This window comes from Pollicipes pollicipes, unplaced genomic scaffold (assembly GCF_011947565.3).
Source record: "Pollicipes pollicipes isolate AB1234 unplaced genomic scaffold, Ppol_2.1 Scaffold_4881;HRSCAF=5763_pilon_pilon_pilon, whole genome shotgun sequence".
In the NCBI taxonomy this organism is placed as follows: domain Eukaryota; kingdom Metazoa; phylum Arthropoda; class Thecostraca; order Pollicipedomorpha; family Pollicipedidae; genus Pollicipes; species Pollicipes pollicipes.
The window spans coordinates 34,118,626-34,137,763 of NW_023596576.1; the positions used below are offsets into that span (position 1 = coordinate 34,118,626).

Genomic DNA, 19,138 nt, shown 5'->3' on the forward strand with positions numbered 1-19,138 from the left:
GAGGATGAGCTCAAAAGATGGGCATTTTTAGCACGAGGCTTCGTGACCAGTAGATGTACACTGTGAGCCATTGTTAACGAGCATTCACATCTTGATCTTGGCGATAATACCGCACTCATCCTATTTCAAACTTGCTTACGCTGGCAAGATTACCTTGACCGTCAAATTCGGAGAAGTCTTTTCATTTATACGTTAATGACGTCATGTGTCCGCTGCCAGACAGGTGGAAAATGAGCCCCTTATCCATCCTGTTGTCATCCGGAGGCTACGATGGAAACGGTAGATTGAAGCCGGGCCTCTGGCGCCTGATTAACCTGTCACGAGGTAACTAATGCACGCCGAAAGCGGCCTAGCGCCGCGGATGGTATTGGATTGCAGGTGCACGTAGGTCAAGTGTTAATTTTAGCTTTCGTCGGCCGACATATGGCGGTGAAGACCCAGCTAATATTTAACCTTCCAGTTTCCGGGCGATCGTGCTGGAAGAAAACGTATCGGAAAAGTGGATCGCGGTAGACTGATTTGCATTCATTAATTGTGAACATTCTCGCGTACGCCTGCTGACATTCATGGAATTTTAGAGAGATTGTGAGATGTGGGTGGTTCCAGTTTGTGTGCATCAGGTCAGATATTTGTGTTCTTTCTTTCTCTGGCTACAGTGTGATATCATCCAGCAACCCATTCACATTATTTGTTGTTGGTCAAGAACATGCCTAGCAGGCCGCATACAAATTTGCGTTAGATTCATACACGTGTTCAGTTTTTTATTTGCGTGGTAGGCAACACGATGCACGACGTTCTGGAAGTATCTTCGAGCTAACGGGCCTCCCATTGTTGACAAGGAGTAACTTTGAACGGGATCTGGGCCAAGACTGGGGTCCATGAGTGACAGCACGTCAATTTACGGCCAATGATACCCCATCTGTTAACTGCTATACTAAATTGAGTTCTTAGGTGTTCCATTCCCAGCGAAATGGCAGCAAAAATGATTGAAATCAGTTCTTTCGAAAAGTGACGCTAGCGTTTTCGTTTACCTCCCTTTTTTGTTTTGCGCATTTGAAAATAAGCTTATGGAAATCTGGACAAAGATACGATGGACGGAGTGCCAAGTTCGACGTGATTGAGAATAGACAACTTGGGGCGCGATGTGACGACTCATGTTGCAAAGGCATAAGGATTTGATTCGATTCATACACATATTCGGTTCTGTATTTGCGTGGTAGGCAACGTGACGCGCGACGTTCTGCAAGCAACACCCGTATGAAATAGTATTTCCGATCAGGCATGATCATATATAATTGTGATGTCGCATGGAATGAATAGTGTCACAACACAAGTAGTGTCTGGAGCCAACGCAATACAAAAAGGCCAAGAAGTGTCGCCATCGGTTGCTTAAAAGCAGGTTCATGCAGGCTGGCTATAAGGAAGAGCCCGTGCAGAAGGGGGGGGGGGGGGGGGGGAGGGTGAGTTGTAAGGTTGCGGGCACAGCTACATGCGTGTATGGCGCTGGTTATCTAAGTCATCTGGCGAATGGTGCCGCGCTTCTGATGGCGCGTGCTGCCGGTCACACCCGCTCCCTCACGATCCTGCGTCCGCCTCTGCAGAGCGTTACTGGATTGGGACTCCACCTGGCAACAGTCTGACAGTCGCGAGGCACCGATCAATGGGGTTGTGCCGAGAGTGGTAATTTGGATTTGGAGATTCAGAGGTGGAGTTATTATTTCCCCATCCAGATCGAAGATGAAATCTTACATCTGCTTGCATATGCGAGTTTGAGTGAAAAGGAGTTTTTTGTTTGCTGACGGTGGTGTCCGCGGGCAAAATTTACTTCGCCTAGATTTCTTTACGTGTTCTGTATCAACTGCCGCTTGAACTAGTTTCGTGTATCAACCAAGTTATGTTGTTTCGATGTTTTCCAGGTAAGCGTCTTGACAAAACTCATTCAAGCATGGCTTGAATTTAATGCCTATTTCACAAACCTTAGAAACCTGCTGACTTCTTTTAGTATGTCTCCATAGTCCGCTGAGCGTTAGCCCAGTAGCTAACTCTTAGCCGTGGCCCACCGGTGGACGAACGTGATGACGCTTCTGAAATGATTACCTTTAAAACTTTAGTCGACTACTAACACAAGTTGTCTGACGCAGTTTTGAGCGTGCACACTAGGAAAATCTCAGAAACACAAGCCTCGACCTTAGGCGTTGCAGTCTCCGTGGGCTGCGCAGCGTCGGCCTAGCAGCCAATACTAAGTTGTGGCCAAAGGGTTGACGAAAATGACGGCGCTTCTGAATACCTTTGGAGCGCAGCCTGAGCGCATATTTCACGTCAGCAATTTTTACGCAGATGAAAAGAACGGTTGGCCATTAAAGCAACCGCGTAGTGGAGCTGTAATTTGGTGGTTTGAACTGGAAGAGTGAAGGTAGAATCTCTATTTTTCGTGTTTTGCAACTATTTGTCTATCCAGAAGGCAGATTAACACGGCGCCCGCCGTCTGGTGGCACTTGCAGTGGCCGAAACTTTTGGTTTTACGGAAGTTTGGAACCCAGACCATCCTTGTGCTTGCCCTCGAGGTTGCGGTCGGACATGTTCTTTTGATGTAATTTGCAATATCTTTTGATGTAATTTGTTTCAGCAATATATTATGGAAAAATGGACGTCCTCAGGCAAACATGGCATGACCCTGCTTGTTTTCTCTGAGCTCATTCGACCCACCCTATTCAACACTAAGAAGACACCCATTCTGTCAGCAGTAATGAAACCCCTTATTTCCTTCTTGGCAAGGGGCCCCTTGAGTAAAACACCAAGGGTGCATTACCGTTTCCGGTCAAGGGCTGAGGGGCCATTCCGTTCCATCACGGGTAGGGAGGCCTTCTGACCCGGCAGCTAGCCCCGGATCAGCACAGGAACCCTCAATGATGCAACAACATCCCTGATCACCGCTGGTAGTCCAATAATTGTCACACGGACTCCAGTTTCGTGTTGTTCTGTGTTCTTCAGAGATATTGAGTTCTCCCTGACCGTAGATTGTAAATAAAATTGGGTTCCTAATTTGTATTAACAAGGCTAACCCATTTTCGTCTTAAAATGCTCAAGATTCTGTTAGAACTGATTTCTGATAAGAAAGCTACGTAATATGGTCTTCAACATACGCGCTTGCTAGTTTAGCAACAACAGCCTCAATGCCCGGCGTTGCAGTCTCCATGCTGTCGGCGGCGGTCTTGCGGCTGTAATACTAAGCGATGGCCAATGAACAGACGAAAAACGTGACGCATCTTATGGGGGATGGCTGGTGAACTAGGTAAATCGGCATGCATGTTAAATGTAGGGCAAAAGTAAGCCAAATGCAACCTTAATCTGAAAAGTGGGGGCCAGTTAACATTGCTGCCCCGCACTTTGAAAAGTGGGGGCATGGCCCCCCTGGTCCCCTGTTCCTACGCCCATGTCCAATTGTGAAGGCGTTGCAGCGATCGGTGCAGTAGGTTCTGAGAACTTATTGTCTGTTTTTGCATGTAAAATTTTCCCTCCGCATTTCTAAGGTGTTTGAACTCAGGCCAGGTCTCGATGTTATCTCTCCATGGCGAATCTCATTACACGGAATCGATTGGCAAATATTTCAAGGCGATTGGACGAATCTTTTCGGAAAACGAGCATATCTGCTTCATATATCGGTTTTCTAGACCCTGCTGAGAAACTACCCATCAGCATGGATTTCGCGCTTCTTCCTTGTCTACCATATTCGGTTTCAGATGAGTCGGCGAAACCGGGGCTGATGCGCAGCATTATTTCCAGCACAGATGGCAATTTATTGGCGACGCAAGCACTGGCGCGTCCCCACGTCATACCATAGCTGCTAACGCACCGGATAACCGGAAGAGCGGCGACAACCCCGAGAAAGGCGAAAAATTATCACCCTTAGCGTACCCGTGTGAGAGGGGTCTCGGGGAATGCCCTCGGGGACGTGTCCGGCCCGAATCCGTATCCGTGTCCGGCACGCGGAGACGCGAGTGTAGATAAGATTGACGCGGATGTGGCGCACACGATGTTGTGCTGTGAGAGTGGTAAAGGCAAGGTGAGAGTGTAGCGGCGCGAGGCCTACACTGTGGCGGAGGGAAGGGTCACCGATGGGTGGCTTAAGCATGCGTACGCTATAGATATATAGTGTTGGGTGGGAACCATGCGTGTTTAAAGTTTGTTTTAGTGCTTTTATGGTCGACAGTGTTGTCAGTGTTAAAACTATGCACAGGCGATCGCTGTCTGTCTCGCCATCTGTCCACTAATGGCAGATGAACCAACAGACCTCGGATTGGTGTCACCGCTGACCATTGATATCCCTTAGGAAAACGGCCTCTAAATGACGTGATATACCGTGTAGCCCGACCACGAAGTTGTTCTCGCTTTTCTTGATCCTACCTTCCCGGACGCGTTTCCCTGTCTGTCAATCCGGGCCGGCATTAACTCAATGCCGACACCTATGCTTTCGAAAGGACTGGTACAAGCATTATAAGCCCGGTCACTCGGCTGCAGCCGGCCGATTGATAGCACGGGCCTCGGGGTGCACATATTCACGTTTGTGTCACTGTACGGGGCCTGGGCTGTGGACTGAAGAAAATATCGGGGTAACTCCTGCCACCTTTCTCTAGCGTCGCTTGATTATAACCAAGTGCGACAAGAGCATTTAGGAAATGAGGCCCGATTGAAAGGTGTTGCAGTTGAAGTGTGGGTGAGGGCGGACTGGGTGTCGTTGGTGGACGTTGGTAACAAAATTGGTTGAGATTCTTTATTATTGGACGAAAGAAATTTATGTGGCGCGTGCGCGTCTGGTAATTCCTGCTTGATGTGGATCATGCTCGTGTGGTTTGTGCACGAATAGCTACGCGGGCTCATGCTTTCTAGTATGAAACCCGGAGTACCAATTTTACCAGGGTTGAATTCCCTGTCGAAAGCGTTGTCAACGCTTTGCAAGAGCAGTACACGTTTTCTTACTAGCCCCAAAGTATAACCCGAGCTCACGATAACTGCCGTTACCACGATAGTCGTCGTCATGACAACTGCCGTTGTTATGACTACGGCAGAATCTGCTGAGGGCCGTTTTCGGTTTTTACTGGTAACTGTGGCTTTTGAGCTGTTTTAACCCGCACATTGTGGGACTGCGGACCGAAAAGCGGCGCCGTTACTGTTCTGAATGACGTCAGTACGAATGAACGTTTATGATTGGCGCAGCGGGCAGCAAGGGGCAGGTACCGAGAAGGGAAGTTCGGAACGCTACCGACAAAAAGTTAAAGTTCGAACCAGTGCGTGAATATGGACCATGTGGCACTTTTGTTTCCCAGAGCCAAATCGCGATTCGAGAAGTGCCACTATGCTGAACGTTATAAGAAATCAAAGACACAGTACGACATGTCGTTGAATTCGTGACATAAGAAACCGCCGTTTGCATAGTTTTTGCTCTGAATAGTGATTATAGCTTTCATAGCATTTATTATGCAAGCATTTGGCAAATAAGTGTTTTGCAAACATAACAGAACACACATTGAAAAAGCAGTGCAAATTAAAGGTATTACTATCATAGCGGTGAACAGAGAGTCCAAAGAGATTTCCTCCGTAGGAGCAGTTACTGCAAATCGAAATTATAAGCTATTTAGACGGATTTCGAGAAAACTGGTAGTACCGATGAAATCAGACGCGTCTGATTTAAGAACAAGTGAAGGTACAAAAAAATGGCGTTCTCCCTTTAACGTTAGGGTGTTAGGGTGTAGGGCGTTCTCCCTTTAACGTTAACTTTTTTCTTATTACGTGGCTACAACTGCATGGTCACACGAACCCAAGCAAAGTTGACTTCGAGCTATCGGTGAATCTATTTCCCCAATGGCTTGGAAAGTCTGTTTAAAGCTCGCGATGAGCACCGAAGTTTTATCGGCCTTCAGCTTGGTCGTTTAGAGATACTTGGTTTGGTTTGTCTCTGCGAAAACAAAAAGCCTCTTCGTCATGCCGTGCTCCTGAAACGTCCCGGCGTTGGAGACAGGTGGAGCTCTTGGGCGTAAGAGTGGTTCCGGCCCCGAACTTAAAATGTCACTCGCTGCTGATACGACCTTCTGCGCGCGACAAGTGACTCTCCAGCCGTGCATATAGACTGTCAAAAGCAGCCCCAGTGGGGCTGCATTTGACAGTCGCTGGCGGATGTGCCAGCGTAGTGGCACGATGTTGACAGCTCCGGCCGAGCATTCTGCAAAGGCGGACGGTAACTTTTGAGCCCTGGTGCGGTCCCGGCCCCACCCAGCCGTCGGTGTGCCGTCCGCCCTGAGGCCCCCCACCTCTCAGTGGGCTGCGGCAGTCAGCACTGACGATGGCCAGTCTGGCTCAGCGGCCCGGCCGGTCCGGTACTCAGCGGGCATCGAGCTGCTTAGTATTGGGCTCGAAAAGCCGGTGCCGAGCTCCGGTGACCGGCTTAGCTGGTATCGAGCTGTAGCGACGGACTGGTGATATCAACTCAACCGGCCTGAAATCTCGCCCTGCCAGCACCCGCCGCGGCTGCGTGCGTCGCAGGTCGATAGGGCGAGCGGTATCGCTGGCCGGCATTGGGCATCGTGTTCGTACTCCGTTCTCCACATCTGAGTTCATGCTGCTGCGTCCTGGCCGCCGATTGCGCCGACCGCCGCAGGCGCGGTGAGCCGCGCCGCACTGCGCGCCCGGCGTTTGTTTACCCGCGCCAATATTGCCGCTGGGGGCCACTGTGGTGGCAGGACCGGGCAGGTCCGACCTTGGCTGCGGTGACGACGTGACCATGAGGGAGTGCTCATCCCCAGACCATCGGGCGCCCGGAAACGGCGTACCTGGCCAGTCCGGATGGCTGGGATAGACTGGTTGGCCAAATAGACGTCCCGGAAACCGGGCGGCTCGTGCGCGTACAGTTGGACAAACGTACCACGGGTAGTATTGCTGATGGTAGACCGGCACGAGCTTAGTGAAGCTGGGAGCATTAATGAAACCGGACGGCTCGTGCGCGTACAGTTGGACAAACGTACCGCTGGTAGTATTGCTGATGGTAGACCGGCACGAGCTTGGTGAAGCTGGGAGCATTAATGAAACCGGACGGCTCGTGCGTGTACAGTTGGACAAACGTACCGCTGGTAGTATTGCTGATTGTAGACTGGCACGAGCTTGGTGAAGCTGGGAGCATTAATGCAGGTGGCATGTAGCTGGAGCCCGCGGGTGTGTTGCCTGTGGACGGCTTTCAGCCTCAACAGCGGCTGGGATATATGAAACTGAAGCGGTGGACCGGCCACGGTGGGTGCATGCGTGATCTGTTGTTAGCTGCAAATGCGCGCAACCAATGATGATTTCGAACGTCAAGCGAACACTGCTTTGGTGATGGGGCTTTGTTATCCGCTAATGACGCTGGCGTGTGGTCCGCGAGTACCATCACCAAACGCGCTCTGGAGACCGCATTGTGCGAACGAACGAGCGCGTCGTGAGCCCTGTCCCAATCGAAGCGACTCAGTACCATGCTGTGTGATGTCGGCGACGGGCCAGGAAGGAGACCGGAGACCGGAGATCTGCGACGTTCCCCCGGCGCGGCGCCCGCTCGCGTGACGTGTCGCTCAGGGCTAACGACTGAACCCTCCTGAGCCGGGACCGTGCGTGCAGGCTCCGTCCCGACCCACCAGCCGCTCCAAGATAGCGACGCGCTCCCCGGTGTTTGTTGATGACGTACCGTTGCCCGGCGGCGCATCGCGGTGCGTGCCGTTGCCTTTGGCTTGCGTGTTGTGGTTGTGTCTGTGGCAAAACTTGGGATGCGCCGGGTTGTGGCGTGCGTATGTTTACGCGCGGTGGGTGTAGTAAGCTGGCGCTCACTTGATTGGCAGCACGGCTCGGTGGTGCAGTTTGGCCGGGTGTACAAGTTCCGGTTCCTGGACCCGGCCCAGGAGGAGCGGCTGCGCGGCCGCCGGGAGAGTCTGCGCGGCCACGAGTCCTACATGGAGAGGTGAGCTGCGCGAGACCCACGTGTAGAGTATAGGGGGGGGGGGGGGGTCGAGGCGGCCACGAGTCCTACATGGAGAGGTGAGCCGCGCGAGACCCACGTGTAGGGTATGGGGGGAGGGGGGTCGAGGCGGCCACGTGTCCTCAGGTCAGACCAGAGCACGGGCCGATGACACGTGTGCAGGGATGTCACCTGTGCGACAGCGAGATGTCAGGCGAGATGTTGTGTCTTTTGATTCTGCAAATATCGCGATTGAGAGCTTTGGTGCGGGAACAGACTGCTTGGTGATGGACTCGCCCAAACAAACTATTTCCTCCTCCCTCCATGTTTTCCACCCAGTTTACACTTAATTTTGTAAGCTACGTTTTTTGCGTGCAAACCCCTTAAAACCCAGACCTGCATAAATGACATTCATCGCCACTTTGGCACTTGGGCTTTGGGATATAAGATTTCACCAGAGACATTTTTAGGTTATTGTCGTTCTTCCAAGCTATGCGTGCGCGTACGCGAAGTTTTCATTTTCCAACGATATATTTGATTTTGCAAAGCAAGTGCTCATCCATGCAAGCTAGCGTTAAGAGAAAAAAAAGCTCACTCCTTGTTTGAAAAAAAAATATCTGATAAATGGAGTAGGATCATCGACAGGCAATTTCTAAGTTACTTCTGCCATCTATATAGACAGGGGCATGTTGCCGAAATATCAACACATCTTGACGTCCACTTTCCTGGGTTTTTTTTCTAGGAGAGATAAGGCTGCTGTTGCTGCTGTCTTTTTCAAGTATAAGCCATTAATTACAAAAACACCCGAGCACTAGAAAGCTCTGCAATGTTGCCACAAAATCAATAAATAAAACATATTAAAAACGCCGCAGCACATCACAAATATGCCTTAAAAGGGTGCAAGAGCGCACTAACGTCGCTTTAATGCAACTCTAAAGAGCCCGAATGCGTTTCGTAAGAGTGCGGCCTACCAGCCTTTGTTCTCACGCCCTGGAGACCTGGATCAGTCTCTTGGTGAGAGCCTCAAGAGTGGGTTCAGAGTTGGCTTTGAGTCGAGAGACGAGAGCCTGCCGGTTCCCAGTACTGCGAATGTCGCGGAGGAGCGCTTTATCGAGCCTCCTCAAGGCGAGTGTTTCCTGTGTCCCACGCAGGTGAAATGTTCAGCTATGCGCAAACTTTGACCAGAGTGCGTCCATGGTGATCCCGACATTTGCTTTCTTTTTTTGTCCTATGACGTGCGTAATAGTTTCAACGCAAGTCAGCTAATCAGCGGTATTGCATGCTGGAATGCTCAGTATCATACCATGCTCGGCCTGATGTAAGTCATCAAATGCGCAAGCCATTCTCGAGCTATTAACAGAGTCCTCGAATCCGGTCCAGTCTTCTGCTTTGGGTGACGTGGCATGGTCGCGGTGTGTTTCAGTGCTGGATAGGCCATGATAGAGAGAAACTTAGCATTATGCGAACTATTGCTCCAACTACGTCGCACCTTCAAGCTCACGAAATGAGGTATTTTGGTACTAAATTGAGACACATTTGTATGTAGATCTCATATTTGGCAGCAGTCTGGCCATCATTTGAGAACCCATTCCAAGTTGAAACAGTCCCATTACAAAACTATGCTTCACACCACGGACGGTGATGGGCCAGCCCAGTCCGTCGCCGAGGCTGGAGACCCTTTGGTGTGCTTTTCGTTGTAGGCTTAAGATTTTAGCTCTCATGGCATGGAACACGCAGACACAGTGGGAGAGACGGGGCTGCGTTACTCAAGTTACTGCGTGAACGATGTGTGCGTATTGACGTTGACAGTCAGGCGCCTGATGCCGGAGGTGCACGACGAGGTGATCATTTCGCCTCGCTTGCAGTATGCGCTTATGTAATCGCGGATCCCCCCCCCCCCTCGTTCCCCTGCGATGATCAAGTCCGACGCTGCTGATGCGGTGTTAACTCGATTCGGACCCCCTTGTCTGTTCGAGGTACACCTTGGCATCGACCCGGTGATCTCAGGTGAGATCGTAATGATAATTCCAACTCGGTTACGCTCCCTTTCGGTGAAACCTCTTCTGCAGCTAGAGTCCCTCAATAAGAAGTAGGATGCCCACCTGCACTGGAGCCGGCGGTGGCGGGGCAGCCAGCGGAGTGGTCTCCGGGGGACTCTCCAGGTCACGCCTGCTCACCTGATGACGTTGGACGGATGATTCCTGCTGGGACTGAACTTTGCACGACGCGACACTTCTTTTGGAAGGCCAATCCAATTACGGGGAACGGGAGCAATCTGACGAGTAGCCAATTAGAAGAAAGCCGGCGGTTCTCAAGAAGCCAGAGTGGCGTCAGACGTGTAGAACTCTGCGTGGATCGCCGAGAGCTGGTGCCGTCCAGGCCGAGCCGCCGGTACTCTTGCCCTCCGGTCATTCGCGGCCGTGCCTAATGCGATTGGGGTGTATGCAGCTGCTGTGCGGGGCTGGTAGGCCTCCAGTGGCCGGCGAAATGTGGCCGGCGGCTGCCGAGGTTTCTGGCCGGGACCTGCCACGTCACGCGGCCTCCCCTCCGTCCACGGGACGCTCTGCTGGGCCGGCTGCTGCTATGACGGTCTGGCCGGCCGGCAGTCCTGCGACAGATCGGCATCGAGAGCCGGCCTTTACGCTCGGAGCGGTCTACATCAGTGGCGCTGTTGACGCCGCCCAGGCGATCTGGCCGGCCGGCAGCCTGCGACAGATCGGCACCGAGAGCCGGCCTTTACGCTCGGGGCGGTCTGCATGAGTGGCGCTGTTGACGCCGCCCAGGCGATCTGGCCGGCCGGCAGCCTGCGACAGATCGGCACCGAGAGCCGGCCTTTACGCTCGGAGCGGTCTACATCAGTGGCGCTGTTGACGCCGCCCAGGCGGCGATGCGACGCCGGCTCGGCGCCCGTAACGCCGGCGTCGTCGAGCCTGGCGATCGCAGACCAAAGCCCAGTGATCCACGCCAAACACCCGGACTGGGATCGCTCAGGTGACAGCCGGCAGGCCGATCCAGATGCTGGAAGAGTCGGTTAGTGTTTCGAACGTGTTCTGTTGGCCGTGGTCATGACAGTAGTTTGTCGGCTTCCTTCCTACTACATTAACGATATTTTCGGCTGTAGTTATGAGTTTCTAAGTTCAAAAATCGCTTTCCAACGGGCGTGGTCGCCTTGACACGTCAAGTTTAATTTTACAACACGATCTGGGTCATTTACCGTGCAACATTAGAAACGAGTCACTTACCTAAACATCGTATGCTGGCTGCTGTCTTTTCTTACATCCTGAGTCGCGCTTTTTATTTTATTTCGCCGTCCACGTATCTACGTATGGATGCGTAACGTACTGACTTCGGCTGTTGGAAAAAGATGATCACTTCTCGCGAACCTCGAAACATAGCTTCTCGCAACAGCTCGTTTGAATTACAACCGGCGGGTCCAAAACGGCGTGCGCAACAATAACCAGCTTGAATGTCGGACAAGAGTATACGACACAGCCGCAGCATCATCATTCAGCACGTTGAGTCCCCCAGCTTGACCTCATCTTGCAGACCCAATAGCAATTCCCTCCCTCGAACCACGCCCACTCTCCCAGCATGTGACTGCTGTTGAGCCCTCAGCGGGGTGCCCTGCTCGTAATTGCACCGAGTCTCCGGGCCGACGTGTGATTGGTCTCGGCGCGGCCGCGGTGCCGACCAGTCCGCGGCCGGTTGGGCGGCGCTCGCTTCCCATTGATCCCCGCCGCAGGCCGTTTAAAAGTTTGATCGCGATCGGTGCGTGCACGGGCTGAGAGGGCACGCGCCCGGCACGGGCCGGTGGGCGCCGCTCGAGCGATGTCGCAACCGGGCCCGACTGAGTCCGAGTCCAGCCGACGCGGAGTCAGCCGGCGACGCGACGCCGGCTGAGTGCTCTAGCTGGCGCCGGCTGGCTGGGCGCCCTGGTTGGCATCGGCTGTCTGAGTGCTCTGGCTGGTGTCGGCTGTCTGAGTGCCCTGGTCGGCATCAGTTGACTGAGTGCTCTGGCTGGCGTCAGCTGGATGAGTGCTCTGGCTGACGTCGGCTGGATGAGTGTTCTGGCTGGCGTCGGCTCGCTGAGCGCCCTGGTTGGCATTGGCTGACTGAATGCTCTGGCTGGCGTCGGCTGGCTGAGTGCCCTGGTCGACATCGACTGACTGAGTGCTCTGGCTGGTGTCGGCTGGATGAACGCCCTGTCTGGCGTCGGCTCGCTGGGTGTCCCGGCTGGCTGAGTGCTCTGGCTGACGTCGGCTCGCTGGGTGCTCTGGCTGGCGTCGGCTGGCTGAGTGCTCTGGTTGGCGCCGGCTGGTTGAGTGCCTGGCTGGCGTCGGCTGGCTGAGTGTCCTGGCTGGCGTCGGCTGGCTGGATTCTCTGGCTGGCGTCGTTCGACCGCCCCGCCGCACCGGCGCCGGGGAGAACGGCTCGGGGAGCGCCAAGAAGTTGCCTCGCGCGCCTGTCGTATGGTATTGGCTCTAAGAAGTGCAGTGTTATGCACGGTGGTGCCTCCGTCACATTCCACTCCATTCAACACGAGTCCCTCCGTTAATTGGTTTGTTAGGCGTGCAGAGGTGCACGCCGTGACCAACGTAGACATTGAGCAGCTGCTTCGAATCACTTCTTCAATAGTAATCAGCAGTTGACACTGTACACTTCAATAGTAATCGGCAGTTGACACTGTACACTTCAATAGTAAGCAGCAGTTGACATTAGTCCGGATTGCCGTCCCGAACCGATTTCAGAGGCCACGGAAACATGTCTGTAGCTGGCGGAATGAGATTTCCTAACTGGATGTCGATGAAGATGCCAGTCCAGAGTGAAACAGCATATTTAGATGGCTGAGAAGTCAATATGACTTTTGGGACCGGAGCTAGGTGTCGATGGGAGCCTGGTGCTGATGGTGGGGCCAAATGCTGGTGATAGGAGCCTAGTGCTAGTATGGGAGCCTGGCGCCAGTGAGGTGAGTCTGGTGCTGGTGATAGGAGGTGCGTACTGGTGATGCGTATCCAGTGCTGGCCGTGGTGCCATTAAAGCGAGACTGGTGCTGATGGTGGTAGACTGGTGCTAGTAAGACGAGCCTGGTGCTGGTGGTGAGAGCCTGGTGCCGGTGGTGGATGTATGGTGCTGGTGATGGTGCATACTCACAGGCAGCTGTTTTGCTCCGTCGGATCTGATCACTGTGGATGACATGGAATGGAGGTAGTGCACGGGGTCTGCGAAATTGGAACGTAGATGCTTTGATCAAGGCAAGTCGCTCCTACGTTGTCCACAGTGAAATGAAATTGACTAGCAGTCTTGCTGAATAGCAGAGGGTCGTTTATCTGTGCTCGTCCGCGTCGGCAAAGTTCTGCGTCGATGTAGAATAACTTGATTGCGGGTATGCCAATCTAAGGTGCTGTTGCCATATTTAGATACCTATGACCGCTCTCACTAATACCCCCGCCCTTTGTGGGAAGGCAAGGCTATTTTGAGTAATGCAGGACGATAATTACATCGTGTTCGCTTTTATTGCGAGATAAAAATACCCGGCCACGTCTGATTCGTACGGCCGGCCGTCCCGCCGTCGTGTCACGGCTCCCGTTCGCGGAAGGACGAGACCGCCGGGCGCTGATTGCACTCGCACGGCGGTGAGCGCGGCGCGCCGTCGTTTGCGTCCGCAGGCCGTGCCCGGAGGCGGGCCGGCTGCCGGCGGCCCCCAGCAGCGACGGCCACCGCGCCTTGCGAGTAGCTGCCGGCGGTGCGGGGTCAGACCCGTCTCAATCATCTCGGCGTCGGACCGGGCCCCGTCGCATTAAGCCGGTCGGGCCGGGCCGACCTTTCGGCTGGAAGCGGCGCGCTTTATGACAGCATGCCGCCAGCAATCAGGCCGCCCGACTGAGGTGCGCTGAAACAATCTAACTCGTAAGCGGCGGCGCCCGTTATGATCTGTCGCCACTTGCGCCGTCCGTAGGGGCGGCGGCGGTGGCGACGACGCTGTGAATGACCTCCCGCTGATCGCTGACGACCGCCTGTGCATTACGGCGCTTGACGGGGGCAGGGCAGAGGTGGCGTCCCCACACGTTGCGCGTTGTTTGAAGGCTCAGCGGCGTCGGGGCGGTCTCTTCTCGCCCCACCAGCGGGTCCAGCGGGGCGTCGGGCGGTCTCTCGCCCCACCAGTGGTCAGCGGCGGATCCGCCGGTGGGGGGAGCGAGAGTATCAACGCGCAGGGAACCGCTCCGCAATGTTGGCCCTGAAGCGGGCGTGAAACAGGGCACCGACGTGGCGGCAGGTCGACTACGTACGCCAGCTACGGCCGCGGCAGCGACCCCATCCTGCCGGCGGTGCTCGAGTTCCGCGAGGAGACCGAAGACGCTTTCTTCTGCGCGCCGTCATCACCCAGCTGGACCCCGAGCAGTCTACAGTTCAAGCTTGCGCCCACCTACACGCTCTACATGTCGGCCAGGTGAGGGCGCTGCACCAGCCGCCGCCCTGCGAGCCTGACTGCCTGGTGAGAGCGGGTGAGGTCCTCGGGGGGGGGGGGGGCAGACAGTGTTGGCGGGGCGGCGGCTGCGTCTGCAGTGACGGCCGGTGGCGTTGTTGTGCGCCGACCACACTTGACGGTGTCCGAGGGAGCCAGCGTGGTGGGCGCTCCAGTCGGCTGATTGCCAAGGAAGCGGCGGCGTGCACCCGTCCCCGGCTCCGGGCCGCTGGTAATCAGCAGCGCCAGCCGCAGGCCCCCCTCCAGCACCAGGCGACGCCGCGAAGACCTCGCCGCCGCCGCCGAGCCAGCGTGCGCACGCGTTGGCCGGCGCTCTGTTTGAGGGTTTCTGCTCGCTGTTGAGGGGCTCTACTGGCTGAGGACGCTTCACTGAGGGCGTGTGTAGGTGCCAACGCGCGAAAAGTGCTGCCTGACTGACCTTGCGTTCCGCTAGCCTCTTGGGCTGGCTAGCCGGCTAACCTTCACCGCGCGGAGGAGATGGTCACCGCGCACCGATGATGGTCGGCATTGTTGTGTTCATACTGTACCTACATGTATGCTTTTACTGAGTGTGCCTGCGCCGTTTGTGCGTGCTCGAGAATTGCGGGCGCGCAGCCTGTGCCGCCCCGAGAGCGGAAGCGCGGCGCTCCGCGGCCGTCACCCCCGCGTGTTGGCCTGGGGAGTAGTCCGCTGTCTGGCCGTGGCTCGGGGCTCGCTGTCGGGCGGCCTCCGCCGGCCCCCTGCGCGGCCGCGTGCGTGACTGACTTGAAGATGCCGGCTTCCCGACAGGTTCCGTGCGAGCACCCACTACCGAGCGAGCGAGGGACGCCGGACGAGCGGGCCACCAAGCTGACCTGAGGTGCTGGCCAAGGTGTCCGAACATGGTGCACGACGTCATCGAGGTACAGCATCGTTTGGCTGGGGTAGACCCTCGCAAGCAGACTTTGCTGCATGCCTGCTGTTACGAGCCGTAGGTGCTTCGGAACACGGATGTTTCTCTCGTCTGGTGGTTATTGGTGATGAAAAATCTGGCGGCCCGCCGATAAAGCAACCTTGAGTTAACGCATGCTGCGTACTCCCCTGGTCCACTCCGTATTTTTCATCTCGAAAAAGTTGGCTTTTCAACACCGTAATAAGTGTGCAAGCTCCTGTCGTAGTGTGCGCCTTATGAGAAAAGAGTACGCGGTGCTGGTAATCTCATTGTGGTGAAACTTATCATTCAAAAGCGTTTTGGCCCGGGAAAGGATGCAAGGTGTGGCGGCGTTTTAAGGGTGGCGATATTTTGATTGATTAGAACCTGCTGGTGCTGAAAAGGTCTTTCTTGGAATCAAAAGTTTCTGCTTGCAGCAGGAAAATGAGGGCAAGCGAGCGGCGGTACGTAGGCGTAATTCCTTTAGGCGTAGGCGTAGTCCTTTACCACAAAGCCATGCCGTGTGCCGGCTAGGTTGTGGGCTGTTGTGTCGGTCGTGAGAGACGGTGCGTGATTGGGAGCACCGGTGGCACCAGACAGCCGGGGCCCTGACGTCGGTGCGGTACTGCAGCACTACACCCCGAAGCTGCCGCAGGCGTCTCACACTGGAAGGGCTTCGGCGTGCTGGGATTGATTTCGCCCAACCCGCGTGTTTTTGGTGTGCACGTTTTGTTGCTAGGTCTGTGCACGCACTGTTATGTTGGAAGCCACGGGTGGTATTACTTATCCTGACTCTGGTTTAAAGGGAGTGTTCTACATTTTTATGGGGGTTTGAACTGAAGTAGCCATCTTTGATCATTTGGTGTGGTTAAGAGCCCTGCTCCTCTTGAGACCTAAACCCCGTCTAATTTCTGAGCTACACGCCCGCGAAGAAAGGAAAACTATTTTGTGCAGGCTGTTTCAAGGCCATTCAGGCGTGCATGACGCCGTAGAAACGTCATCGAAACCCTGCCACCCCATTGGTTATGTGGCGTTCAAGGCCAATAAGAATATAATCGTCGTGTCGTTCACACCCAGCGTTCGTGAGCACGACTTCCACATGCAACGAACTTCTACTGGCTCTTAATCAATGTTGTGCAGGCTGTGCAAGATCCAAACACGACTCACGCTTTGTGCTGTATAATGCAAGAAGTCAGACGTCCGCACCAGTTTTTGCAGAAAATAGAGTTGTAATCGAACAACCTGAGAATAGCACCATAACCAAGTATGTGAATGTAGTTGAACACCTTAAACTGACGGATAAATATATAAGATCACCACGAAAAGGGACCATAGCACGAGCACATCACGATACTTGGTTCAACAAACACCTCCAGCACCGCCACGGTGCCATAGCCACCTCTTGGGACATTGAAGTACTGCAATTGAGTGCTAGGGTGGCAACTTCGCACGGCTAGTTTAGCGGCACATCAAGGTCATTCAAATGTGCCATGACGTTATCAAACAATGACGCACTGGGAAGCATATTAACAAAGCATAGGAATGAAGCGTTTAGACCAGTCTACACTTGAAAGGATATTTAAAGTTTTAAGTGAGATTATTTTAGTGTATCTTATGCCTGCTTCAATGTCTTCAAATGTTGAACATGCGCTTTAAGCTATGCGTGAGCTATCGTTGATAAGGCGTTCCCACCCTAAAGGACTGTGAATGGTCTGTGACGGGCTTGTCTCAAGCCAGGCTCGTCCGCCTGCCTCCTGCCCGCCGTCAAAACTGGTCCCTGTCGCCTGGTCGTCGCAGCGCCGTTCCAACATTGGTCCGAGCACTTGTCACGGCACCTCGTGACTCCCTCCCCGCTACTCTCCAGAGCCGGCGGCTTAACGCCAATGCGCTGGCCTTCTGGATGGCCAACGCGTCCGAGTACCTGCACTTCCTGAAGCAGGACCGCCACGTCAGTCCGTACAGCCAGCTGGCGCAGGACATCCTGGCCGAGGCGGTGCAGGCGGCCTTCAGGTGCGTGTGGCGGCCGGCGCCGGCGGCCGGCGCGCCCGCCCCCTCGGCCTGGCTCGGCCCGGCGTCTCGGCCGTGACGCCCGGGCCGCCCGAGGCGCCCGGGCACAAGCCTGTGTCGCGTCGCTGGGCGGTGGCGGCTACCGCAGTCTGGCTTCGACTGCCGGCACTGGTAGCCGGCCGGCTGGGCCGACGGCATGTGGCCCGGCTCGGCGAGCGGGTTGGAGCGGCGTGATCCGCGTGGCCCACCTGCTGCCGGGCCGGGGCCGCCGCTCGGTCACGTACGCGGCCGGACGCCGTGGAGGGCGGCCGCGCCCACGGGCGCCGCGTGGGCCGGTCCCGATTGGAAGTCGACCCACGAGCTGGCCAGCCGGTAAATTGTCTTGATTGAACCCCGTCGAGTGCGGGCAAGTGGCCGTGGAATGCGCCGTGTAGGCTGCTCCATTCCCTGGCAATTTGGAATAGTAAGGTGCGCGATCTCATGGCAAACGAGCCAAGAGCTGAGTGCGGTAGGGTGGGCGTGTGGTCGTCAAGAGCATGGTTGTCCCGGCACAGCTGTCTTTCGCGTCCCTTGAACAGGAGACCCTCGGCAGGTACCTGGTGGACAGCGTACAGGCCGAACTGGTGAGCTCCATCAGCCTCTTCCTGGAGGACCGCGACGACGCTAACGAGGAGGAAGGAACCACGGCTGAGGTATGCCCGGCGGGCCGGTCTGGTGTGCCGAGCCCGGCCAGTGGGGTTGGGGGTTGACTATATTTATTTATCTTGCTACGAATCAGTCGATGGAATGCCAATTGAACATCCACATTTTTCGGATTTTGATGCACGTGCATGCGTGGCATTTTTGTATCCGCGAATGTAGCTCTGTCATTAGCAGCTCGGTCCGAGCGGCCTTGTCCGGGCTATATGCCCTCACCGGTCTTCGGGGCGTGTGAGCATAAGCTCTCACTGGTCTTACCAGCGTGTGAGCATATGTTCTCACCGGTCATCAGGGCGCTGTTACCCATCGGTGCGCCGTCTCTTCAGTATCTGTACGCTCTCGTCCATGTGCTCCGTCAGTGTCACGTGCGTCCCCCCTCCCCTCTCTCCAGGTGCTGAGCATACTCGGCAACACCATGGCCCTGCTGCGCCGCTGCCGCGTTAACGCGGCGCTGACCATCCAGCTGTTCTCGCAGCTCTTCCACTACATTAACATGAGTGTCTTCAACCGCATTGTCTCTTCCGGGCCAGTCAACTACTGTAGCAGGTGAGTGCTCGGCCGGGGTGCGCAGCCTTCGGGGAGACGCAGCGGGGATGGCAGGGGAAGGGGCGCAGAAGCCACCCGTGTTCGCACCAAAACGCGGCGCGGAGTACAGCGGCAGTGGAGGAAGCCTTACCGGGCACACAAGGCGTTTAAAGGCAACGTGTTCGACACTAGGTGTCAGACAGGAGAGGATGGGATTGTGAAGCCGACCGAGGGCGGTGGCCGGCCGCCGCTCCGGTGTGGGCTGCCGGGGCCGGCGCTCCGGCGTCGGCTGCCGGAGCCGCCGCCCCGGTGTCGGCTGCCCGGGCCGCCGCTTCGGTGTCGGCTGCCGGGGCCGGCGCTTCGGTGTCGGCTGCCGGAGCCGCCGCCCCGGTGTCGGCTGCCTGGGCCGCCGCTCCGGTGTCGGCTGCCCGGGCCGCCGCCCCGGTGTCGGCTGCCCGGGCCGCCGCTCCGGTGTCGGCTGCCGGGGCCGGCTCTCCGGTGTCGGCTGCCCGGGCCGCCGCTCCGGTGTCGGCTGCCGGGGCCGGCGCTCCGGTGTCGGCTA

At 55.7% G+C, this 19,138-nt stretch overlaps 1 protein-coding gene across 1 annotated transcript in view; it reads left to right on the forward strand.

Moving 5' to 3' along the window:
* LOC119100281 (afadin) overlaps nt 1–19,138 on the forward strand; it is a 65,653-nt gene that overhangs the window by 34,909 nt on the left and 11,606 nt on the right. Inside the window, exons 8-13 of the mRNA XM_037223389.1 lie at nt 7,857–7,975; nt 14,247–14,420; nt 15,307–15,337; nt 17,210–17,355; nt 17,945–18,044; nt 18,443–18,597. Coding sequence (XP_037079284.1) covers nt 7,857–7,975; nt 14,247–14,420; nt 15,307–15,337; nt 17,210–17,355; nt 17,945–18,044; nt 18,443–18,597 — 725 coding nt within the window. The remainder of the gene's footprint in view (nt 1–7,856; nt 7,976–14,246; nt 14,421–15,306; nt 15,338–17,209; nt 17,356–17,944; nt 18,045–18,442; nt 18,598–19,138) is intronic.